This window comes from Anopheles stephensi, chromosome 3 (genome assembly GCF_013141755.1).
Source record: "Anopheles stephensi strain Indian chromosome 3, UCI_ANSTEP_V1.0, whole genome shotgun sequence".
NCBI lineage: Eukaryota > Metazoa > Arthropoda > Insecta > Diptera > Culicidae > Anopheles > Anopheles stephensi.
The window spans coordinates 78,709,196-78,734,490 of record NC_050203.1 but is presented as its reverse complement, the minus strand read 5'-3'; the positions used below and the strand labels follow the sequence as shown (position 1 = coordinate 78,734,490).

General features: G+C 45.8%; 3 protein-coding genes across 5 annotated transcripts in view; 1 reads left to right on the top strand and 2 right to left on the bottom strand.

The window, feature by feature from the left end:
• LOC118514676 (UHRF1-binding protein 1-like) overlaps window positions 1-10,883 on the bottom strand; it is a 31,258-nt gene extending 20,375 nt beyond the window's left edge. For all 3 annotated transcript variants that reach the window (XM_036061721.1, XM_036061723.1, XM_036061722.1), the window contains exon 1: window positions 9,976-10,883. In XM_036061721.1, coding sequence (XP_035917614.1) covers window positions 9,976-10,019 — 44 coding nt within the window. In that variant the 5' untranslated portion in view covers window positions 10,020-10,883. The remainder of the gene's footprint in view (window positions 1-9,975) is intronic.
• A 275-nt stretch (window positions 10,884-11,158) lies between these two features.
• Window positions 11,159-13,079, top strand: LOC118514674 (U4/U6.U5 tri-snRNP-associated protein 2). Its single transcript, XM_036061717.1, has 3 exons — window positions 11,159-11,344; window positions 11,429-12,668; window positions 12,731-13,079. The coding sequence occupies exons 1-3, from the start codon at window positions 11,311-11,313 to the stop codon at window positions 12,984-12,986; spliced, it is 1,530 nt and encodes a 509-aa protein (XP_035917610.1). The 5' UTR covers window positions 11,159-11,310; the 3' UTR covers window positions 12,987-13,079.
• Window positions 13,080-14,119: 1,040 nt separating this feature from the next.
• Window positions 14,120-24,042, bottom strand: LOC118514673 (nuclear hormone receptor HR78). Its single transcript, XM_036061716.1, has 5 exons — window positions 23,138-24,042; window positions 17,663-18,014; window positions 16,515-17,574; window positions 16,167-16,444; window positions 14,120-15,785 (listed from the first exon to the last, which is right to left on the bottom strand). The coding sequence occupies exons 1-5, from the start codon at window positions 23,141-23,143 to the stop codon at window positions 15,271-15,273; spliced, it is 2,211 nt and encodes a 736-aa protein (XP_035917609.1). The 5' UTR covers window positions 23,144-24,042; the 3' UTR covers window positions 14,120-15,270.
• Between the last annotated feature and the right edge of the window lie 1,253 nt (window positions 24,043-25,295).

Here is a 25,295-nt window from a genome sequence, read left to right as displayed (position 1 = left end):
CGTAAGGCCATCGGACCGGTCGAAGCGACATGGCAGGAACGAGGTTCAAATACCATCCAGACCGTATCCCCGCACACAGGGCTGAATAACTTTACGACTGGTAAATCAAGTCACAAAAAGTCAGAAATGGCAGGCCAAGACCTCTAAAAGTTGTTAGTGCCAAAGAAAAAGAAGAAGACTTCCAACGTAAAAAAACAGTTGTTGCAAGACGAAAAATGGTTGAAAACGCGATATTAAGTACAAGTGGCTCACAATAAATATTTATAACCGATCCCACCAGCAATAGACCATCACGGAAAACTGTCCCAATTCAATGAAGAGATTTCAAATCTTTTGTTTAGCTTAAAAATCGTTGGTTTAGAGCCTAAGCTTAACTCGATTAATACAACAAAAGATCAAAGCAAAATAGAGTATTTTTACTAGCTCACAGTAAACAATACGGTTGAAACTCCACCAACAACATAAATTGATAAAAATGATGCCTTAGATGACTTCAGCATTTTTTTTTAAACATTTTCAACCGATAGCTATCAAACATCTGCCAGTAAAGTAGTGTAAGAAGATGCATATCGAGCTTTGATTAACCGATCTTACCTCGACCTAAACAAAGACCTTAGGTCTCAGCCTCCCATTTCTGGCTTTCTGTGACTTAATTTTACCCCTAGTAAAGAAGTCAACCGTACGTACGGGGAGGCGGTCTAGATAGAATTTGAACCCCGGTCCTACCGTGTGAAGATCCTTTCCTAGGCAATTATTAAATCGATTGTTTTTTTAAGTTGAAGCCTTCAATATTCTCCATACAAAAAAAAGGAAATTCACAAGCACAAGGAATCATTTTAAAATTGCATGTGAAAAATAAGGCTCACACTATACTACACAAAATTGCTCCCACCACATCCAACCACTGAAAGGACAAAATTCAAACATTACTCATGCTTGCTGGTTCGTTTGCAGCACATTAACACTTCATACTAGGAAAAGATCGGTTCTCCACTATGCATGCATCCATTCTCTCCCGTTCGGTCGACTATAACGGTCAAGTTTAATGATAAATATTGTACCAGAGCATCATCGAGACTTGGTTCCGCACCGAACCGAACCATCGTCATCCCGAGCGCTATTACCGGTGGCGCACCATGCATAAATAATGCTGCTAATGAATAACTGAACGGGTTCTCCCGTCGTTACACCTTTCGGGAAGCTTTTCGGTACGCGAACGTTCCTGTCCTGCCACTGGTGTGGGTGATGGGGGGGATATATCTTATCCGGTCGATCAGACAATTCATCTATCTTCAATGGTGCCGCGCATCGCCCGTTGCTTCCGGGTTTAGAAATTGTTCGCCCTCAGTGTGCTCGAGGTGTGGACCAAAACTTTGGCTGATGGGAGATATGATTCCGCTACGTTTATATATATATACATTCGACGACTAAACTAATAACCAATCCATCCGCCAAATACCCCCGAGGGGTGAAAATGGGCCCTAACGTTCGGTTCGTGCGTTAGTAGCCTGTCTTTTCCATGTAGCCTTTCTCATTCTCTCTCTCTCTCTGTATCTGTCTTAGTACAGCACCACCGGTCAGACTAATATTGATGACACGCGGTACTGCTTACGGTACGTGCTACAGGTTGCCGTAGTCGGCGAGCTTTTCCCCGAGGCTCGGGTGTTGGAAAAGCCGGCCGACCAACATTGAAAGGAAATAAATTTCATTCCATTATTTATGTATTCCATCCCACAGTTTGGGATGTCCCGGCGTGAGTTTGTGTGTGTGTGTGTGTAAAATAGAAAGAAAAGCTTGCACCCGATGAGAGCCGTAAAGCTAAGCACGTTCGGATGATCGATCCATCTCCGCTTAGGGGGGGGGGGGGGGAGGAGGTGTAGCAAAGAACCTTCAAGCAGTGAGCTTCGCCTCGGCAGAGAAGGATAGTGATGGAGGAGGACATCTTTCTCATTTACAATCATGCTTCATCTGCAGACATCCCACGGGACGATGAATCCGATGATGGTTCGAAATGAAAGGCACACAGATGGCCAGGGATGCGCACGTGCTAGTGCGATAGATTTCCTCCATCACCAATCATAACTATGCATATGGGCGCGAGTCTTCGCGAACCAAGCTCGATTCCTCCGGCGAGGAGAAGAATTCACGTCGTCAGTAGAGCACGTGACGATCGGCTTTTCTGATTCGCTTTCGCGAGAGATATTGCTACCTCGCGCTAATCTAATATGCGGCACGACACAAAACAACGAGCGTACGCGAAGTTGGCAATTTTCTTCACAAACCCGCTGGATCAAAACAGAAAGCCATCGTCGAGCGATGGGGGCTGTTTTTCCTGGCAACGAAACGTTTCACAATTCAGCAGCAATCAATCACAATCGGGATGACAAGAAAATGGATGGAAAATGAGTATGAAAAGAAGCATTAATTACACAATTCCCTGGTGAGCAGTTATTCTCTTTCGTGATAGCAAAAAAAAGCTCATAATCGATCCACATATTTTCAGAACCGATTCCCGTAATAAATCTGCCTAACAAGAGGCAAGGTTTGGCCCCCGATTCGCTAGAAGAGAAAAAAAAACTCCCACCCAGAGCTGGGAGAGTTAACGCAAACGTTTGGTTGTTTCTTTTTACAACAATAATTGCTTTTGCCTGCTATCATCGGAGCATGCCAATCGTAGCACAATTTTCACACATCATCAAGACAAACTTACTCACTCGAACGGAACACGTCCACGTACGTGTGATATGGGGCGAGGACGCATATTAAATGAGGATTTCCTGTAATATGTGTGTTTGTATCTTTTCACACACACACACACACACATTGTGTCCCACAGTCATGTCACCATCATCGTCACTCGCCGTCATCGATGCATTCGGTCGGAACGCGCCTGACACCGCTGGAGGTGAGGTACACGACAAAGCAAATGTTTAGATTTATTGTGCATCACTTGTGCATTCCCATCAAAGGTAAAGGTGTGTGAAGCGCGTGCATTTGCCGAACGTTGCAGTTCGCGGGCCGTCGTGAGTTATGATAGCTGCACGAACAGAAACAATGCAGTGGAAGTAATTTCTCTGGTAGCGGGTGGAAATTTCGCGTTTTATTTTTAAGGGGGTTTCTACACCATTTTATCGATAAGTTAGATCGAAACAGCTAGCGATTACATTATTACAATGCTGCCAATGATTTGATTCAAAGCTCAATTTATAATGTAATGTAAAATTAAATCGATCGAATTCGTGCTGGTGTCATGACCAGGATTTCAACAGATCATATCGGAGCATAAAATAATTTTGCCAGAGCTTTCCTGCAATTTCGGTATCCTTTTCATAATCTACAGACCATTTAGTGAACTTGGAAGTTTTGTACACTTCTTTCTCCATATTTTAAATTTATACACATTTATTGCGGTAAAAGACTCGAGAAGGCCCCCCCCTGACAAAATTTGTTAGGCGCTGTAGGATTTACGCCTAAAGGTATGCAATCCGCAGTACACGTTGCGAGAGCTTCACAGTGAGCTTTCAGTGTGCTTTCAGTGTGGTCAAAATTGGTTGAAGAAAGTCGAAAAAAATATTGTTATTATTTGATTAAAATCCCCTCCCCGCTAACCCTACCATTCATTTTGGCTAACAAAGGCCTCGTACTGATTTTCGGTCGCACTTGGGGTGCATAATCGGGCCTAAAACATGCACGGCGTTCTCGGACGGTAATGGAACAGTAATTCGATGAATACTTGTTACCTTGCATTGATATTCAGCAAAGGAGGAAACATAAGAATATCATAATCTTAAACCACTTGTTACAATGTATTGTATCAAGTTCTACTCACTGTCTGTTAAAAGTATTAAGGAACAATGCACAATGTTTACATCAAATGGGTTTTGACCATACAGAAATCCCACTGTACAACAAAAATGACAGGCCACAGTGCTGCACACAAAAGATTCTAGGGGGGGCCTTCTCGAGTCTTTTACCAAATAAAACTAACTCCTGGATACAATGATCGTGTGTTCTGAGTCGTACATAAGTCCTAAGTTCTTATAAATTCTCTTCTAGATAACCTAGCGCCTGTTAGTATGCAATCACTTACTTCAGACTTAATTTTCAAAGTCTACCCGGTGTATTCCCGTTACAATCAGAGGCATTACAAACATTTTTTGACAAACTCAATAAAAAATTAATTCAAAATGCATATTGAAGAAACTCAACAAGTCTTTCATTTCTTTAACAAAAATGCCATCAACAAAGACAGGAACCAACCGAACAAAAAAAATTCAAAAATTCGACACATAATCTTAATCATTCTCCTCTGCCTTCCATCCACCAAGAAACCACCACCATCAACAATGCAATCACATCTTTCATCGTCCTCATCACGGCAAGCGTTAGCGCTGGTCTATAATTCCAAATTACTCTCCTATTTCCTGCAGCAAATGGGATCTGGTAGCGACAGCAATTGCTGCAAACGTAATGACGTCAATTTTACACGCCGTCTCGAAGGGCAAAACGATCCCCAGCTTGTGATGGTGATGGAAGCTGTTTGGTGGTAGCTGGTAGACAGAGCAAGAATAATACAGAACGATGGGAAGAACAACAAAAAAACGGGAAGACTGTTCTACTTTTCCATCTTCGGTCTATAGACAGGTCGCGGCAAAGACCTTTACTGCCCGAAGAGGTCAGGATGAAGAAATTATAGCGCGGGATGCTGGATGGATGGACCCGGCTCACTCCAACTCACGACGCTTGTCACCCGTAAGGCACACGACCGCAGTGTCTAATGAGTACGGCAGGTTCTTTAACGCCGCATGGCCAGGGAAAAAAGTCAGCCCGAAGGTTAATAGTTGATGATGGGATGTAATATGTCCAAGCCTGTTTTTTTTTATGTCCTTACCGGATCTTGCACCTAGCTCATTGAAACATTCAGAAGAAAACACTATCGGTCAGGGCAAACATCTTACAACGGTTGGACCTTTGCGCTGGAAAACACTTTCAAGTGTCGTTAGCGAACCAGGGCGAAGAGGAGTTGTTTTATCGTTCGGCACACACATTTCATGAAGTGCAGCCATGCTGGGAGCAGTTGCAGTCGGGAAAGAAAGTTCATTTCCCAGACCAACCCATCTGCAGTTAACGTAGATTGATAGAAAACTACAGCTACACAAACATCCATTTATCATCCCCGGCGACTCGTGGAAACAGCTAAAGCATAGTGCAAGCAAGCTTTCAAGTTGAGTTGAGACCGTTACGAACCAAAAATCCTCTCTTTTCTGATGTCCGCTTTTTTTCTCGTACCAAAAATGATGAACAGTTTCAGTGCAGCTGTTTGCGTTCAAGTGTTGCAAGTGAACGACACGTATAAGTATTCAAACATCTGACGCCGCTTGATGCTCGATTTTGGTGAACCTTCAGGGAAGCATAGGATGATGGGACAAAAATTCAGGGGTTAAAAAACACACGCAACCACGTCTTATCAAACCAACGGGGCGCACTGATTAAACAAACGAAAACCCATAACTCCCGAAGGTTGTAATCCTTTGCTCATTCACCTGATAAAGCACCCGGCGAGTAACCAGTTGCTGTTGCTCCGGTTTCCTCATCAGTAATCTCGTCCACCAAGGCAACACTATCGGTGACGAAGAATTTTGCAACACAATACAGTTGTTTCCTGCACGCTTCATATTCCATATTTCTCTTCCATATGCGCGAGGACACAACTGATTCAAAGAGGATCAAAGAGGATCGTGCAACACTGTGGTTGTGTTTATTTTATGCATTACACCCAAAGTGATTGCCGCTACCGACGCATATGGACGGCACATGAACGAACTGGCAGGATGTAGTTTGCAGATGATGCTGCAGTTAATCCGTCGCAGCAGCACCTTCTTCCTCACCAGCAGAGAGGACCCATTGAAACCGTTTGCCGCTGATAACACCACGGAACGTTTACTTTTCTGATAGGGAATCGTCAGCATCATGTGTCTGCCCCCGGTTTGTCTAATGCGCTTGCAGTGTATTTACATTGCAAATTTTTGTGCTTCAAGCAGCTTAACGACAAGTAAAGGAAATTCAAAAAACATCCCGTACCCTTTACAGTTCTAAATTTAATTGTACTATTTTTAAACCATCAACCTTGAACAATGCACCGGTTATCAATTACCGCTTTATTGCAACGCCAATCAGCGGAGCGGAGTGCGTCACGCATCACCATAATTGACATACATTTTTAATAATTCCTCTTTCGTCCGACGAAAACCGCACGCTACCAGAAAAATCACCCGGGGCGCCGAACACCGGGCGTATTATAATCTAATAACTGACGGCGGGCTTCTTCCTTTTTTCTGCCCGAAAAGGAAAACAAGTAGATGAAATGTATGACAAGGGAGCAGCGCGAAATAAAATGTACATTTCAAAATTACAATCTGTCCCAATATTGTCACTTTTACACTCCCTTTTTGGCGCTATATCCTTCGCCCCGGCGATAGATAATTCTGTTACGTACGATCAGGGTTCCGCAAGCGGTTGCAACAGGTTCCGAGTGAAGGCTGTTTATGGCTTTAGTATTTAACAAAAAATACGAAGAAAAGATGGCTAAAGTCTGAATAGATGCCCCCCCACTCACGGCACTCACTTTTCGTTACTGAGTTACTTTAAATTTAGGTAAAAGTGAAGCAAAAATGAGAGAAATCGTTGTTATAATTATTTATAATAATTTAAAATAGTAAATAAATAATAAATAAATACTTACAGTAAAAAGGCTGAAAATATACCCTTTTGGGTAACTCAGTTGCAAAAATGAGTGTCCGTGAGTGGGGGGGGGCATCTATTCAGACTTTAGCCGAAAAGATAATAAACTTTTACGAGGTGTGACACAACATGCTTATCGTGGCGGAAGGTAATCGATAACCGTTATCGCGAGATTCGGATCGAGTATATCGATTGGATTGAGTCACCCAATGCTGGTGGACTAATTTTCGCCCCTGACCCTGAGGGCTGCTTGTTCTACTTTTTTTTTTTGGCTCGGGGTCCCTTAACTTTTTATTTGATTGTAGGTGGAATCGATCAAACTTTCCTCTATCTTTGGTCAAAAGCTGGACAAGACGACGGATGAAGCTGAGACTAGATAGGACATTTATGGTTCCAGCACTCACATTTGAGACATAAGCCAAATGTCCAAAGCTAGCAAAAGCTTCCTAATTCTGTACGAGAAAAAAAATACCCAGAAGGCTACACAGGGCTGGTGATGTTCTGAGAATGTCAGAGGACGATGCAGCTTATAAAGTCTGAGAAAATCCTGGCCATATGGACTGCTCATTTCATTCCACAAATATAATCACACAGCAGATTGATAAGACCAGCAGAAAATATAAGAAGTCATATGTTTTCCTAGACATTGAACTAGTTTTGACGTATAATTCATGAGATTTTTTAACTGGACTCAGGGATAATAATTGTTTGGTATTTTTTTCGATTCTACAACTTCAAGAGGGTGGGCAACCTTAAGAAGGACTATAGCTAGATGATTCATTTATCAGTAGTCCGCGACAAGCTTAAATCATATCGGAAAAATCCAGCTCCAGATCATTGGAAATTTAAATATAATCTCACATACCGTATTTCGACCAATGCTTCCAAAAATATTTCACAAAACAATTCTGAAAATGAGCATATTCAAAATGAATTCTAAGTGGAACCGAGGCCGAATAAGTGGAAATTGCGGCAAGTAAAATTCGAAGACAGTAAAAACCACCTCAGAGGACAACACGTTGCCAACCCCTGACATCCCCTAGAATCATTTTAAATGCTGGAGAAAACCCAGTGTGTTTCTGTCTACTGTGGCTGTGTGTGCTGGTGGCGTTTGCTTGTGCCTTAAAAACCCATGAAGTCGTTTTATTTTTATTTCATTTCATTATCCCCCCCCCCCCCCCCCGGCTATCCAGCCAGTGCGCGGGCTTTCTTATTTCCTTTTTACGCGCCCCAGACAACTGTTTTTTTTCCACGAAAACCCGCGCACCACAAATAACAGCACCGTGACACGCACTAGGAAAATATGTATATCCAGCACCGACGACTCCGGCGTACCATATGGTGCGCTATTTTCAGGCTATTTTCCACTCCGTTCGAAGGAAGGAAAGTGAGACGAGAAAGGGGGTATAGTGGGGCAGCACTTTAAAACTGCACCAGGCTTGTGGACTGAAGTTGATACCACACTCACCTGGGGAGGAACATATTTTCATACCAATAAAAGCGACGAGAATCATCGTTCGCGAGATCATAAAGGTGTTAGAGGAAAAACTTTTTCCCTGCTCGAAGCTGGGGAGTTTTCCCCGCTATGCTAGCCGTTTCGCTTACAGGCAACACGCTGTTCACCCATTCCCGCGTAACGAGCTGTTAAAAGGGGTAACTTCTAATCAACTCTAAGCAAGGGAAGTAGTTAAGTAGTCACTATAGAAAAAATAATCTCCCGTTTTTTTTGCGAGCTCAAACCGGGTGCAAAAAAGAGGCGTCCTCTCTTCATAAAGCTTTTCCCAGATAAACTCTACCTTACACCCACTTTTATGACGAGACTATTAAACCGGAAAGAATATGCACCGGCACCGATTTCACGCTGGATGTATCACGCTGAGGGATACAGAAGCAGAAGCCCCCCCCCCCCCCCCCCCCAAACCCGGCTAAGAAAACTGTCTTTTCCAAGTGAACCAGAACAGCAAGCATGATAAACGAACCCACCTACACCGAACCGGTTGCTTGTGTTGTGTTATACCGATGTTTTTCACGCTTCTTTTCCAACCAAAAGCGACCACAGCGTGACACACAGCAGCAGCAGCAGCTGCCGTGGAAAAGGTCATGGCTCGCGTGCTACGGGGTATACCCGGTACCAGTAACCGGAAGCAGTGCCTTCTTAAGTCCGTCGGTTTACCCCGCAAAACGCACGATAGTTCGTTAAGGTGCGTTTTGTTTTATTCCCGGCCAGTTACTCGCGATCGTTATAAACAGTGGAATGAAACAATAATATCAACATCGAGGGTGGTTTCTTCTCAGCCTCGGGGACAGGCCTGTACAGGTCTTTGATGGAGAGAAAAAAAAGCTTGCATCGAATGATTTGTAACCGAAATGGAATGGCCCAGGTGAGAACGATACCGCACGAGTAGCGAGACTGGGTAACAAATTAATTTACATTTAAATGACATGCAAACAGTGGCACTATTGGACGATGAAATGGCTAAGTATCGTTTGTAATCCGCCTTCAAATGGAACTACAAGCGAAACAGTGCTAGAGTAGTCCGTTGGCATAGAGGTAATGGCGCCGGTTTGCTAACATGAAGGGAGCGGAATCAAATCCCTACCCCGGAACGACCCGACCGTCCCTCTGTTACAGAAAATCACCTTGGAGGAGAACCAGTAACTTCTCGTAAAACATGCCTTTACATGCGTGAAACGTGGTACGCAAGGTCAGTTCTTCTCATGACAAAGAAGAAAGGAGGCAACCCCCGATCGAAAGGATCGAAATGTCGTAATGCGGCACACCTTCGACTACTTCTCGTCATATAATGCGTAAAATGGTGTAATATGTGCTGGTGGCGGACAGAGTATTGAGTATATGTTGGCACGCTTCCAGAGACCCCCGAGTGTGTGGGTGTGCTGCTGCTTTTCTTCCGTAATGAGCCTGACGAAGTTTTCTTCTGTCGTCCGAAGGAATGGTTTGTCTTGTAATTATAAAGGCCACGACTCGAGTACATTTGTTGTAACAGCTGTTTCGTGGACCGGGACTTCTTTCCCCTAACATTTAATGCAACTAAAACAAAATGAAATGATGAAATTCAGGAAAAGCGAAAAACTTTAACGTTTTAAAGTTAAAAGGGACAAAGATGACACGTTGTGCTCCGTGTCCGGATGACTTCCGGTAAAGGATACTACTTCACCATTACTTCCCCTAGGTCCAGGTCTTTCTTGACCGCAACGTGACAGCCAACCACTTACCGGGAGAGATGCTTGAGCAGTTGATTCTTTATAATGGACACCATTGTTGCGCCACTTTGACCAAGGCTGTCGGCTTTTCTTCACCTTCGATTGCCTTCACCGGTGGGAGTATGCACTTTTCTTCACTTTTCCCACTTGCTTTCTCTCTCCCTCTCTCGCGCACACACGGGCTCTTTCTCTTTCTAGCCGGTCTAACTTTTCAAGCGGCACTTGGAGTCGCAGTCGCACTGCCTACTTCCGGAAGCAACACTTGCACCCTCTTCCTGCCTGCTTATCACACACACTTGCGAACAGGGATGGCAGCAGCATGTGCATCGCAGCACATGACACGGCGATGAAAATCCACCACACACACCTCCACCAAACGGGTCACGGACACACGTTCCAGCCACACGGCGAAAGGAACACTCGGCAAAACCCACCTTCTTGCACCCCCTTTATTCGATTGACACTTTTCTGCCTTTTTTCCACAACTAACCAACGGAGGCTAAGCACTGAATCATGCCATCGTTAACACTTGTGCGACTTGTGTGTCTGCGTGTGAGCAGTGGGACACAGGTGTAAATTCCTTTCCCCGTGAATGCTTAGGGGTTTCTTCCGATTGCCCTTGCCATACCCTCTCACAGCACTGAAGCACGGAAGGCCAGATCGGATCGCGACCGAACCACCACAAAACCGCGGAGAACAATCCACCACCGAAATCCTTCACGCTGCGTACACGCGTCTTGCCGATGGATCGATGAGCTGCCACGCACCTGCACCGGACGACGATTAATCGACAGTGATAAGCGAACGGAAAACTGAGTTTGCTCGCGGAAAACAAACGGACAACGAATGCACACGTCCTTCCTGTGCTATCCGAAACGCAGTGAAAACAAATCTTCTACTTGCGCCAGTGCCCTTTCCCTTTTTACGCAAGTCCTTTTTTTGCTGTGCGTTTTTGACGTTTGTATAGGCAGGCATACCTGGTGGTTAAGAACTTGAGCTGTAGTTGGAGTTGAAATGAAAATTTCACATTCCATTCGATGTTTTGATATGATTTATGACCATTTTAAAACTTAATTTTATCAAGGACGAGTAAGGGACAATTTTGAAAAGTTTTCTCGTATAATAATGTATTAATTTTAATAAAAAACAGAGCAATTGTTTGTTTTGGTTCCGTATTGTTTGATAGTGTGTGTGTGCAATCGGCACCTGCACGCAATGTGACGTTTCGTGTCGGCTTGTTGTGACAGCATCGGTGCGGGAAAAATACTTGTTTTCCAACAAGCTTTACCACAATTTCATTTCCTGAACGCTAAAAAGTGTAATCCCTCCGTTTTAATTAAGATAAAAATGGCTCCAGCAAAGGAAAACGATTCGCAAACAGGTAGGTGTTACTGCTTTCATTCGTGCTTGGTGGGAAACTGTTGATATTAACCTCACAAACGTGCGTTGTTTACACTGTTTGTAGATCAGCCAGGAGTTCCACCGATTAAGAAACCGAAGCTTGAGGACGTTCTCGATGAGGACGGTGGAAACAGTGGACAGCTGGCCGTGAAACGGAAGCAAACCGTTACAGATCGTTCGAAGCAGTGTCCCTATCTGGACACAATCAATCGGCATCTGCTGGATTTCGATTTCGAGAAGCTATGTTCCGTTTCTCTGACCCGTATCAACGTTTACGCGTGTCTGGTGTGCGGCAAATACTTTCAGGGCCGTGGAACCAACACTCACGCGTACACCCATTCCGTGGCGGAATCGCACCATGTGTTTCTAAACCTTTCCACGTTAAAGTTTTACTGCCTGCCGGATAACTATGAAATCATCGATTCATCGCTGGATGATATCAAGTACGTGTTGGATCCGGTGTTCACCCTGCGTGACATCCGGAGCCTCGACCGGGAAGATGTGAAGCAATCGCGTACGGTCGACGGTACCTTCTACCATCCCGGTGTGGTTGGGCTGAACAATATCAAGGCAAACGATTACTGTAACGTAATTCTGCAGGCTCTGTCGCACGTAAAACCGATCCGGGACTTTTTCCTGATGGAGAAAAACTACGCGAACATTAAACGGCCACCGGGCGATACGGCGTTTACGCTGGTGCAGCGTTTCGGTGAGCTGTTGCGCAAGCTGTGGAATCCAAGAAATTTTAAAGCACACGTATCGCCGCACGAGATGCTGCAGGCGGTTGTGCTGTGGAGCAACAAACAGTTCCAGATCACGAAGCAGGGCGATCCAATCGAGTTTCTGTCCTGGTTTCTGCACAGCCTGCACAAACAGTTGCGCGGGAATAAGCAACCGGACTCGTCCGTGATTAATAGGAGTTTTCTGGGAGAAATGAAAATTTACACCCGGAAGCTACCACCGACCGAGCTGGACGATGTTCAGAAGCAGCTTCTGCTGGCTACGGATGAGTATCAGGAAAAGGAGGAAACATCCACGTTTCTGTATCTAACGTGCGATTTGCCCGCCACACCGTTGTTCATCGATGAGCTGCGGGAAAACATTATCCCGCAGGTGAATCTGTACCAATTGCTGGCCAAGTTTAACTCCATCTCGGAAAAGGAGTACAAGACGTATAAGGATAATTTTTTGAAACGATTTGAGATTACTCGGCTGCCAAAGTATGTCATCCTCTACATTAAACGGTTTACCAAGAATACGTTCTTCTTGGAGAAGAATCCGACCATCGTTAACTTTCCGGTCAAGTAAGTTACAGATGAAGGTAACATTTTGGGAAGAAATTAAATCGCCTCTCTTAACATTACAGAAACGTCGACTTTGGTGACATCCTGACGGAGGACAACAAAAAAACTCACCAATACACCAAATACAATCTGGTGGCAAACATCGTGCACGACGGTGAACCCAATTCCGGCACCTATCGGTGTCATATACTGCAGAAAAGCACCAACCAGTGGTACGAAATGCAGGATCTGCATGTGACCAACATTCTGCCACAGATGATCACACTGACTGAGGCGTACATTCAGATCTACGAGCTGCAGGAAACAGACGAAACCTAAGCGTGTGTTCAGGCACTTGTTCTTCGTAGGACACATCTCCCGATGCGTTGGCTTTGTGTCTGAATAGATAATTTAATACTTTAAAATGGTTTAGATGAATGTGCTTTTAAGTTTTGTACTGAAAGAAACGAATACTCTCTTACTTACTTACTTGGTACAGCTCGTTGATCTCGTCGTTATAGCGATCCCCAAATGGTTCATACATACGCAGCTAGGAAGGACGAATACTTCTTTAAGACATAATTCATTTTCCTATAGTCCTTATCTCCAAAGTCCATATCTCCAGAGTCGATGTCTTCAAAGTCCATATCTCCAGAGATCTAGTCTCCTGAGTCCATGTCTCCAGAATCCATGTCTCAAGAGTCCATGTCTCTAGAGTCCATGTCTCCAGAGTCTAAGTCTCTAGAGCCCAAGTCTACAGAGTCTTAGTCACCAGAGTCCATACCTCCAGAGTTCTAGTCTCCAGAGTCCATGTCTCCAGAGTCTTAGTCACCAGAGTCCATATCTCCAGAGTCCATGTCTCCAGAGTCCATGTCTCCAGAGTCTTTTTCTCCAGAGTCCATGTCTCCAGAGCCCATGTCTTCAATGTCTTTATTACCAAAGTCCTTATTTCCAGAGTCCATATCTCCAGCGTCCTTGTGTCTAGAGTCTTTGTCTCCTGCGTCCAAGTCTCCAGAGTCCTCGAAACCAAAGTCCATATCTCCAAAGTCCATGTCTCGAGAGTCTTAGTCACCAGAGTCCATATCTCCAGAGTTCTAGTCTCCAGAGTCCATGTCTCCAGATTCTAAGTCTCCAGAGCCCAAGACTCCAGAGCCCAACTCTCCATAGCTCAAGTCTCCAGAGCCCAAGTCTTCAGTGTCCTTATTACCTTATTTCCAGAGTCCATATCTCCAGCATCCATGTATCCAGAGTCTTTGTCTCCTGCGTCCAAGTCTCCAGAGTCCACGATACCAAAGTCCATGTCTCCAAAGCTCCAGTCACCAGAGTCCAGTTACTACTTAGGGTTCCTCTCGTGATAGGCCAATACTGTCGAATTACTTAACGATATCCATGTCATCAACTTAGGCCAGCATCTGCCGCTTAACGCGATATTACGGATGCCGAGGGCAACTTCAAATATTCAACGAGGAGCGTTCGTGGAGTAGATTGTCTAACATTCGCGTCACAACGCTACAGTAAAGTTTATTCGTTTCGTTTCGTTTTGTTTGCGTACTGCCATTAAACTCTAATCCCCTGTGTGATCTAAATTCGATCCTGCTACGCGTCGAGGACATATTGTCGTATCGGTGTGTGTGTGGGTTTGCTGAGGAGGGTTTAAGGTTTCGAAATCGTACAATATGCTATATAAACTATGCAGCAATACTCCTCTCAATACTTGTTACACATTCATGCGTACGTGCTGTGTGTGTGTATACGTTTAGATAGATAAATAACCTACACATTGGCTGCCGTCAACAAACAAGAGGCCAATGTCTCTGGGACGCAAAACCTGATGCGAGCCTTAAACTTCTAAATATTGCCTGGTTTTTTTGTTGTTTCTCGCTCGAAAACCACCACTACATATAAATGTATAATTTTTAGTGCCTTCTATACATAAAAATGTACTGCACTGTTTGACGGTTCGCTTTGCGCACTTTTTCTACGAGCAAACGGGTCGGGTTTAACAACTACTGCTGCTGCTACTGCCTCAGGTACGGAATACATGTTTGCTCGCTAAGTTTCTTTTTTTTTTTGTATGTGTATATGTGTGTTGGATCCAGGGGATTCCACAAAAGCGCCATTGTGGGTGAAACAAATGTGTTCCAAATGCACGGATTAGAATGAAATCCCCTAGAGGGAAAGTGGCTAGAATCATTCACAACTAAGTATCGCTTTAAATCATCGTCCTTCCTGTAGCGAAATAAAAGAAATCTAATAATACTACTCATTCTAGAACGAAATTGTTATCCTAAAATCGGTTGAAATCAGTAAACAGGATAAAACAAACGGGAAAGCTAGACCTGCTCGTGCATCTCTTTCAGAGGATGAACGTGCGTTTAAAAATGGAAAAATCTTTAAAACAGACTAAAAGCGGATTAAAATAGACTAAGCGGCCCGTGCACTCAAGGGATAGTGGTAAACGTATCCAACCCCTTTACTTTGCTTAAGCTGCCTTCGCCATTTTGGGGCGGGATCAACACATTTACAACTGCCACTGCGCGGTGGAAGAAAGACAAAAAACGCCAATCAAATCAGTCTCTTCAGTACAATACGCGCCCCTCCTTACTACCTACTACCACTACTACTACTCATCGCTGTCCATCGGGATGCCGTTGTTACTGTTGCTGTTGTTGCCCCCGACCGGCTCATACTTCTGTACCAGGTTCGAAAACGAAACGGCTCCATCGTTCGTCTGCATGACGTACGTCAGCACGCTATCGATCTGTACCTGGCCGATCAGATTGTTAAAGAACAGATCCTCCAGATCGCACTTGGAGTTAAGGGCGCGCAGTGTTGGTAGCTTCAGCAGCAGCTTCATCAACCGCTGCTCACAGCCCTGTGGTGGTTGCGACTGATCACCGCCGGCCCGCTGCTGCCGGTGGTGCGGATGGCGATGGTGCCGGTTCTGGGTGCGACGCTCGTAGTACTCCACCTCATCATCATCGTTTTCCTCCTCTTCGGTGGCGCGAAGATTTTCCTCACTTTCGCTACTAGCCAGGCGGGCGTGTCGGTCCCGATAGTAGTCCCGGAACTCGGTCAGTATGAGCTCCTGCAGCTTTGCCAGGTGTTGATTCTTTTCCTTGTCTTGCAGGGCGTTATCTGTGGAGGAATGGAATAAGGAAGTTGAGATTATGAATTATTTAGGTATGCGAGTAAGGAAAAGTAAATTAAGTCTACGAGATTCTGTCACGATTACTCCACCGAAGACTTTTTCCACCAGTCTTTGGAAGTTATAAAATTGGTTTTGGAAGGATCTAAAATACTAAAAATCGATACTACAGAATTTTTGGGACTTCGACATCCACTGTCCGATTTTGAAACGTTCTCTTCTGAATGTCTTGGAATCGCGGGAGATTTCGACACCGTTATGAACATCAAATTGCGAGGCCCTTAGAATCTCAGATCTTTAGAAGCTCTAGTCGCTTGACGACATTGTATGGCAGGATTATAATTCCTTCGGAATATTTTTAATCAACGAACCTGGGTTAAAAATGGACAGCATCCGCAGATACGCGTACTCCTGGTCGGTCAGATTCATCTTCTGCAGATCGTTCACAAACTCCTGTATCAACAGGATGTACTTCTTCAGGTAGTTGATGACATCGACGCTATACTTCTTGTTCAGGATGACCGTCTTCATGTACTGGATCAGTGCCAGCATGATCGTGTTGAACGACAGCTGCCCACTGCTCTGCGCCAACCCGATCATAAACAGTTCCGGCCACACCTGGCGCACCAGCTCACCTTGAAATCCATCACTATGGAGAGGAAGGAGCATAGCCGTTAGACCACTTGCCATTCCCGTATTGCATACCCCGTACAACGCACCTTAGCATCTGGAAGACGTGATTCTTCTTCATCCAGTTCACCGTAGCAAACAGTAACCGCGACCCGGTCTCACACACATAATGCACACTCAGATAGTTCGGCAGCACGTTCGGCACCTGTATGTCGAAGTGCGTACAGTTCTCGGTGAGCACGGGTTCACCCCGCCCGATTCCACCGTAATCGAACTCGAGGCACACCTCCTCACTGCTGCTGTTTAGCTCCGACTTAATACCGAAGTTGTTGTTTAGGTTGCTGTTCAGCTCCTGCTCCATGCTCTGGATGAACTCGAGCGAGCTGCAGAGCATCGATTTATCCAGCGAGCTCCCATCGCTGGTATCCATCGCAAGCGAGGGAAAGTGAGCCCCGCCAGGGGATGCATTTGAACCACTTCCTCGCAATCCAGTCCCACCATCACTGCTGCCGGCTGTATCGGCACCGAGGAGGGAAGCTGCAGCAGCTGCTGCTGCCGCAGCACTGGGAGTCGTCCCACCGAGCGTTGCACTGGACATCGCTACCGCAGCTACGGCTGCCGTCGTATTCAACCCGATCAGTGCCGCAATCGAATCAGCCGCACTGGTGGACACACTTCCAAGATCCGATCCCGGCTGCCGATCGGGAACCTCCATCTTAAGCGATTGCAAGCTTCCGAACGGACTACCAGACATTCCACCACTGCCTGGCCCACTTCCAACAACAGACCCAGCACCACCGGGTGAAAACTGATGCCCCACCGAGCTGGAAGAGCCGCCAGTCCGCTCCGTCTGTGCTCCACCATCGCGCCCGATCGACTTATCACCGTACGTCCGTTTGCTTAGGTTTGCGGTAAAATCGGCCAAACTAAACCCGGGCAGATAGTTGAGGAAGGAGGCGGCCGCCGCAGCTGACGATACGGAAGAGGACGCCGAGGCTGAACTCGCCGCTGTTCCCTTCGATTCGCCCTTTCCACCGGAGCTGCTGTGATGGTACTCTTTGTTCCTGTGCGGATTGTACTTGCTGTTCGGGTTCGGTCCCATCTGGCCATCCTTCTTGTCGATGATCGGTTTACGCTCATGCTGGACGGCTGCAGGAAGGAAACCAAAACGTAAGCATCAACACACGACGCAACGTAGCCAATATCCGTATCATCTCCCCGCCCCGAAGATACATACAATCGCTGCGCATTCCGCAGGCGAGACATTTCTGCAGCCGACAGTACTGGCACCGGTTCCGGTGGTGCTTCGTCACCTCGCAGTTCATTGACCCGCGGCACTGGTAACCGAGCTGCTTCCGGATCGAGCGCTTGAAGAAGCCTTTGCAGCCCTCACAGCTGATCGCCCCATAGTGCCGGCCGGAGGCACGATCGCCACACACCAGACAGAGCTCGATGCTGACGCTGTTCTGCTGCAGTTGCTGCTGGTGGTGCGACGATTGGAAGGCTTTGTCCTCGAGGAGATTACCGTGGGCTGCGGAGCCACCGCTAAGCTGCTGCTGGAGATGCATGCCTCCCTCTAGTTTCATAATCTGGAAGAGCGAGAGAGAGAGAGAGAGAGAGAGAGAGAGAAGCGGAGGGAAGGAAAATGTTAAAAATTGTGATAATTTATTCGTCGAATGGAAAATTAGAGCAGAACCTCGAACTCCCAAAATCCATCACTAACTGGGAGCGCCTCGATCGCAGTTAACGTGTCCCACAGTGCGTTGATCGACTTTCCAACTTTTCCAACCAACGCTCCGACGTTCACCTGTTGCGCTATAGCTACTAAAAAAAGCTGTCCGTACGGTACACGGTGCCTAATGGAAATGATTGCTGCTGCCACGATACCCTTCGATACCTACGCGCTCGAAAGGGTACCAAACAGAGAGAGAGAGAGTGAGCAAGAGAGAGAGAGAGAGAGAGGGAGTAGGGAAGAGCACGAAGAGCAAGATAGAATGCACAAAGAATTCCAGCCCGCTGCCTCCGGTCGGGAACTAACCCTTGCGAAGCGAGAGAACGTTACATCATCAACACGATCATCATCATCCTCTTCCACACCGGTCTGATCCTCCGGTAGCTGCCACTACCACTACACTACAGAGGTCAAAGCTCTGGACGCTTCTGGTGTTCTGGCCGTGCGTTTTTCCCGCTTACGCGCGTCTTTCCCACTCTATCCCGCGGCGTTCACCGCGATCTAACATTACTTCTCTGGATGGTTGGCTGTGCGCATCTTCTCGGTCTCGGTGGCTGGCTGGCTGGCTGGCTGGCTGGCTGGTTCCAACCTTCCTCCCATTCCCTCCCTCACCGGTCGCAAGCTACTGTTCAGTGGGCGTAATTTGAAGGGATGCTTCTGGAGCGGTTCCCGGTTCGGCCATCCCGATAATCTCGCGCACGGCGAACGGGTAAGGTTAGCCACAGACACACATACCTGCAGAGACCTGTGCTGTGTTGCATTTGCCACCTGCATTCGCCACGCACCACCGTTTTACACCGTGTTTCGCTCTTGGTACGGGGGCCACGGCCAATGTTGCTGTGCTCTGATGGAAAGATTATTGCACCTGAATCGATGCGATACGGTCAATTGCTTTGGAACGTTTTTTTTTGCCCCCTTCCGTACACAGTTTCGTAGGAATGTGCGTGGAATAATGTTTTTTTTTTTCTTCGCGTTGGAGGAATCGCGAGACCTGATGATGAGTGCAGGTTGGAATTAGCCAGACAGCAACGGTGACTAAGGGCTTAATTAACTTAATGTTTGTTTAGCAAATATTGGAGAGACTTCAATTCAAAGCAAGGAAAAGTTTCATAACGTCTACTAAAGAAAAATCGGACTTAGGACAAGGCAAAGTAAAAGGGAGAATTGAACGCTGTCGCCCTTTCTTGATGCCTTTGGAGGAAATTTAATCATGCCATGGCACCATTATTTTGAAATATTTCTGCCTAGTTCTAGTTCTAGAAGCTAGCGAGACTACTTAATTGGATTCCTTCATAGTAATATTTACAATACGAAAAAGTGGCTTTTGGCAAATATATTAAGTCCCTGAGTTCTGGCAGGTAGGATACTGATAACACAGATCGATGCTCAGTGAAGCTATCCGCATAAGGAGCAGTGGTGCCCTGGGAAGTAATAAGCCTATATCTCTCAGAACTATTTGGAGCTCTTGGAGCTATAAGAGGCGTTAAAAAGCTAATGAAGCTGTACACGAAGTTGTTCTTGTTTTAGGACACCGCTTTACAAGATTACTTAATTCAACTCTGAATAAGAGAATATTCTTCTAAGTTCTACTTCTGAAACCAATGTTGAGGTCTCTTGAGAACTTGTACACATAACCACGTTGGATATCCTTTTTCCAGATAAGCCCTCTTTCAGATAAAAAGCTTTAGTTAGATTAAAACTTAAAATTGATGTCTGAGAAATTGATGATCTACACTTGATCGTGAAGCCATATTGCTATGGAGAATCTGTAAACACCTGTGATTATGCATATCAGTTATCAAAAGAATTAATATTTTCTTCCATCTAATTAACGGTAAAGCAGTATAATTTAATATAAAAAAAAAAATTTTACCGACTTCTTTTTGTTCACAACAATCTAGTACGAGGATCAATCTGATCTCTCCATCAACGCTCATAGTGCACCATATTCGTCCACATTATCCGCCTGCTATATATGATGATGCACACCTCTTCTCGGGCCCCATGCACCTCAACACGGTCACCTTCAGTGGAGCGAGAAAAGAGGGGCGAACGAGACGAGTTGGGGGGGGGGGGAAAGGGAGGGATGGCTCACGCGGACGTCGACCGCTGGTCACTCGCTCCCCACTCTCCCGTGGCGAAAGATTGGAAGCCCGTTTTGATAGATTTCATTGAACTTTACACGCGCGAGGCGCACTCGAGAGGCGAACGATGCTGCTCCCTTTCCCGCTTTCTTTCGCCTTTCCCAACCCCCCATCCACACACACACACGCACGCGGGCTAGCGCCCTTTTCTCGCGCTGCGCTGTGTTCATTATGGTCACCGTTACGCCTCGTCATAGTTCTTCCAATTGCCGACTTGCCTCGTTTCGTGCCACCCCCCCCATACACAACACTACACTGGCAGCACCGGGCAAGGTGCTCTCAACGGTGACGCAGTAGCACCGATCACCACCGATCCATCGCAAAGGGCCTAGCCTACCTACCCGTACCCGTAGATGGGGCTTCGAAATAAGGGAACAGGTGGAAGTGCGCATGGTTATTGGGTGGCTTGAGGGGGGGGGGGGGGGGAAGAAGAAAAAGTTGCCTACGAAGTCACTTTTTCCTCGACACGATCTAGTTTTAATTTCTTCGCTGGCTGCGCGTGGCGAGTGGTAGAGACAAACCACAGCTACACGTAACAAGGGCGCTCGTTCGCGAGAGAGTATTGCCCATGCCCGTTACAAATTAATCGCCAGGAGGAAAAATCATGTCGGGAGATGCGGGTTGGAGTATTTATAATTTTACAAACAATCTTTTGATTGGGTGAATGTGAAAAAATATCGTGCAGAAAGTTAAAGACCTTCAATTCTGAAGGCTTTAAGGAGAGAGTTCAATGATCTCTATGAGCTAGCAAAGTGTTTCTAGCGAGAAACCAATGCTTGTACAAATTTGTCTAGGATCGCAACGCCTGAAGGTATGCAAATTACGCTTAAAGATCGCAATTATAATGTTCTAATAGATTGTTGGAACTCTCCGAGAAGCTTGAGGGATTAATTGTGCATTTAGAATAGCTTTGCTAGGCATTTTACTTTACTGATCCTAGTACTGATTCTTCACGTGCAATCTTCAAAATTAATTGCCCAATAATCACTTTTGATTAACTTACCATATATAAATAGCATAAATTGATATTATTCTTCTCAATTTTGGACAAGGCAGGATACTTATTACTTCCTTTGGCCTGATTTGCCCCCGTTTACCTTGGAGGAGGCCTAGGGACTCGTATGACGGAACGATCCAGAATGGATTTGATATCAGCCTCTCCGTAGTAGCAACCGGCAATGCTGCCACTAGGCCATCGGATAGCCTCGGTTCACCATCGGTTTACGAGATCAAGAACAACATGTGGACGATTATTTCTCGACCTGATAAGCCCGAATATTACGAATTTTCAATGAATATCCAAAAAGGAGCCACAGAGGATTTTCAGAAAACTCAGATAAACTTCAAATATTTTTAACATAAAACAAAACTAAAAATTAAAAATCTCTTCATGTACAATTAAAAAATTGGATTATTATTCAACATTCTTGCACCTTCTATTTTTAACAACTCCTTAAACCTGATCCTGATCTTTGGGGCGGTTCGTCTCGTGTCCCCAAAAAATGATCTCATTCCGGGTGTTTGTTATGTCCAGCGCAGACAAACACACACAACACACACACACAGACTTGTACAATCCAGAAGCGGGTTTGGGTGACATTCACCTCGCGGAGGCCAACATTCACCACCTCGCTCGATTGTATTTTTTTTTTCTCCGTCGTTTCGCCAGGTGTGTAAACCTGCTCCTTCAAAACAAAGGAACCCCGTTTCGACCCGGCGCACTCGCGAGACAAGGTACCGACAAGAGGGACGATCACGAAACGAACAAAACATAAAAAATCGCCCAAAACAGCAGCGCACCCTCTCCCAGGCGGCGAGACACTTTCAGATCGGGCATAATCTCTGTGTGTGCCAATTGGAAAAGGTCGACTGTCGTCGCAGAACCGCGTCTTGGACGGCCAAGGGGGTTGTGTGTGTGTGTGTGTGTCCACTTTACTACCACCCTTCTCGAGGGGGTGTCTTGTAAGGAGGTAACAATATGGCGTTGTATAAAGCCACGCGGAGGAAGACGACGACGACCGTAGCATATTAAAAACAGTCGCGGGGGGACTATATTTACATTGACCGTTGGTTTTTGCCTACCAGGGTGGGTTGTGTGACACACGCACGCACACAAACACACATCCAAAGGTAAGCAGGCAGACGACATTTGATATCGCGGTTCGACGCGAATGGAAGCAAACGGTGAAACGATTTGATTTCCCTTTTGGTCCGGTCCCTTGGCTCAGGTTAGAGCAAGTTGATGCTGATCGCGGCCTGATCATTAACAATGGATCAAGCACTCAAGGGGGAAAAAACAAAGCGAGCGAGAGAGGGAGAGAGAGCGATCATCGTGGAAGAGCGAGCAAGAATTATCTCAATCGATCATCTCCATCAAAACGGTACACCGTGTGCAGCGCAGCGATCCAAGTAGGCTTTCCACCCGAGATGACAGATGAGAAGGGCCCGCAAGCGCATAAAGGTTCTCGCGCGTGAAGGGCCCACGGAATGAAGTTGTCAGGCAGTTGTTGCATTCTTCTCTGGCTGGGATGAAAAATGATTCAGAAAATACCGCTACCAATTACGCAAACATGCAGTCACCACCACCGCTGTACGTTTGCTGACATTCTCTTCTTCGACTGCGCGACTTGCCCGAGGGTTAAGCCAAATGTCACGATCCTCTGTTCTCGGAATCTCACCCCAACTCTCATCTCACGGCAGCGCGGAACTACAGTGTACAGTGAGTGAATGGACGCAAAATTGGAGCACTTTAGGGACTCACCTATTTTCCTTCTTCTCCTCCTTCCCGCCCTCCCATTCCTCTATTCCTCCCCCCATTTCGCCCAATGACACTTACCTTCATTCGTCAGAAGACGGCGTTTCCTTTCACCCTTTTCGGGGGACCTGCGTTTTTGGGGATGGTTTGCTGCCCGCTGGCCGTGTCTCTCTTCCCGTTCTTCTGCTCGCCTTTTGATTGAAAATCGGGATCGGTGGAGGAAGGTTGTGCCTAGGGGCAAACGATCGGACGCAAACGAGACACGCAGATTTCTAACGGGAAAAGCGGAGCGCCTGCTGGGCGTCTTCAAAGTGGGAGGTGACGACCTCCCAGTACAACAATCTTGTCAATCACGCACGGTTCACGGTCACACCGGAGCAGCACTTGGCACATCGTCGGTGGTATTTCCGTGCTAAGATCAACAACGTCATCAGAACGTCCCCGCACACCATTCACACCTGAGCGGAATCGGAAACTCGATTGTGACGCGGGTTGCACACACACACAAAGGCACAGACACAGAAATATAAAAAATACACGCACGTGTATTGTTGGCCGCTTCCGTTTGACTTTTTCAACCCCTTTTTGGTAGGTACACTATTGTGCTGGGAACACGACTTAGGCTCAGATTGCGGATAAATTTGTTATTGGACGGAATTTGTTTCAACGTAGAACACTGTACACATTAAGCACACATACACATACACACACACTCCCACGTAACAACTCTTCAACGGGAAGAACTTCAAGCGAATCAACTCCGGCCCGTGAGTTCTGTGCGTCTTAGCAGGTGTGATGCTGATGTTGTCGTCGCAACATTTCGAATGGAAAAACTGGGAAGAGCACTGTTCCGAATGCCGAAGAACCTGTTTCACTGAACCCCGGACCACAACCATCCACTGAGCGCCCAGCTTCCTGTCCCAGCGATTGACGACGGAACAGCGGCGACGATCCCGTTTTTCTTCTGTTGATCTCTTTGTTTTGACAGCCAACCCCACGTCGAGACACTTGCGCGTGTTAGGCCGCGACTACACGTGTCGCGAGATCGCCACAGGTGAAAATGCTGCTTTGGGGGTGCAAACAGGTGTTGTAATCGACTGTTTTTGCAATTTCGATTGTTAACACAAAGTAAAACGTTTTTTTAATATGTTGGTTACATCAAATAGACTCCAAAAAGGGTTGTTTCATTGAGAGAAAAATAAATTGTGAAAAAATGATGTTATGCTCTGCGTCGTGGACACGGAGCTTTTGCTTTCGTTCGCATTTGACAGTATGCGATGGGGGTTGACGTTTGCGGCATGTCGGTCAAGGTGGTTAGAAAATATGCTTTCAGTTTGAAGTACCTTGATGTCGCAGCATAAATTAACCCTTCAGTATGCCACAGAAAGCGGAGTCGTATTTTAAACATTTGACATCTAAAAATTTATGAAAGTCGATTCGAATATGAGTGGGGCTTACATGATTGTCTTTATTTCTTTTTATAAAATCTACGAAAATGGAATACAAAACAGAATTACTCATGGCGGTGGCGGTGCAAGTTTTACCCGTCCGGAATTTCTGTCTATTCTTTTCGTTTTACTTTTCAATTTATTCGTCTTATTTTAGTTCACTTATGTTGCGCCTTCTCTCCACCTTATATTTATATTGATAAATATGATTTTTATCTTTATCAGGGCAGCTACAGAAGATAATTTTTTGCCTTAGGCCCAATCGCAGCGGTGGGTTTGACGAGCCTCGCGATCGTAAGAGACCCGAATTTACAAAGAAACTTCTCCCTATCAGTAGATTCGAAGCAGAAGGTCACCTTGTATTAAAGTGGCAAAAAGAACTACAACTCTAAAACAATCCTTGCCTTTTGAATCATTGCTTAAAATAATATGAGGACTAATGGCTCGTTAATGCAGGTTCCATTTGGTCCATACCGCTAGCACGTAGCATTTGCAAGGATACGATTCCTTCGCTGTCCCCATATCTACTTACACATGATAACGTAATTTAAATAACTTCTCTCATAGAGTAGTTTCGACTTGCAAGTCCTTATCCTTCCAGTTCCCTAACAAAATCGTTAATGATGCGTAGAAAAGCACACATCGAAAAGAAAACTGAGACACAATTGTTTACATTAACTATACCCAACAGGATTCAAAATAATCCTTCCGCGGGGTTTTGCCGTCCTGAATGGTACCAGACATATGGAACATTTCATCAACACATAAAAGCCCCTGCTGCTGCTGCTTGG

Bases quoted from the DNA above. Each gene is read 5' to 3' on its own strand.
- LOC118514673 (XM_036061716.1), bottom strand. The intron at 16,445-16,514 runs GTGCGTTGTACG...TCCTCTCCATAG, and splicing joins CACGTCTTCCAGATGCTAAG to TGATGGATTTCAAGGTGAGC. The intron at 15,786-16,166 runs GTTCGTTGATTA...ATTCCTCCACAG, and splicing joins GCTGTCCATTTTTAACCCAG to ATAACGCCCTGCAAGACAAG.
- LOC118514674 (XM_036061717.1), top strand. From the start codon at position 11,311: ATGGCTCCAGCAAAGGAAAACGATTCGCAAACAG. The intron at 11,345-11,428 runs GTAGGTGTTACT...CACTGTTTGTAG, and splicing joins GGAAAACGATTCGCAAACAG to ATCAGCCAGGAGTTCCACCG. The intron at 12,669-12,730 runs GTAAGTTACAGA...TTAACATTACAG, and splicing joins ATCGTTAACTTTCCGGTCAA to AAACGTCGACTTTGGTGACA.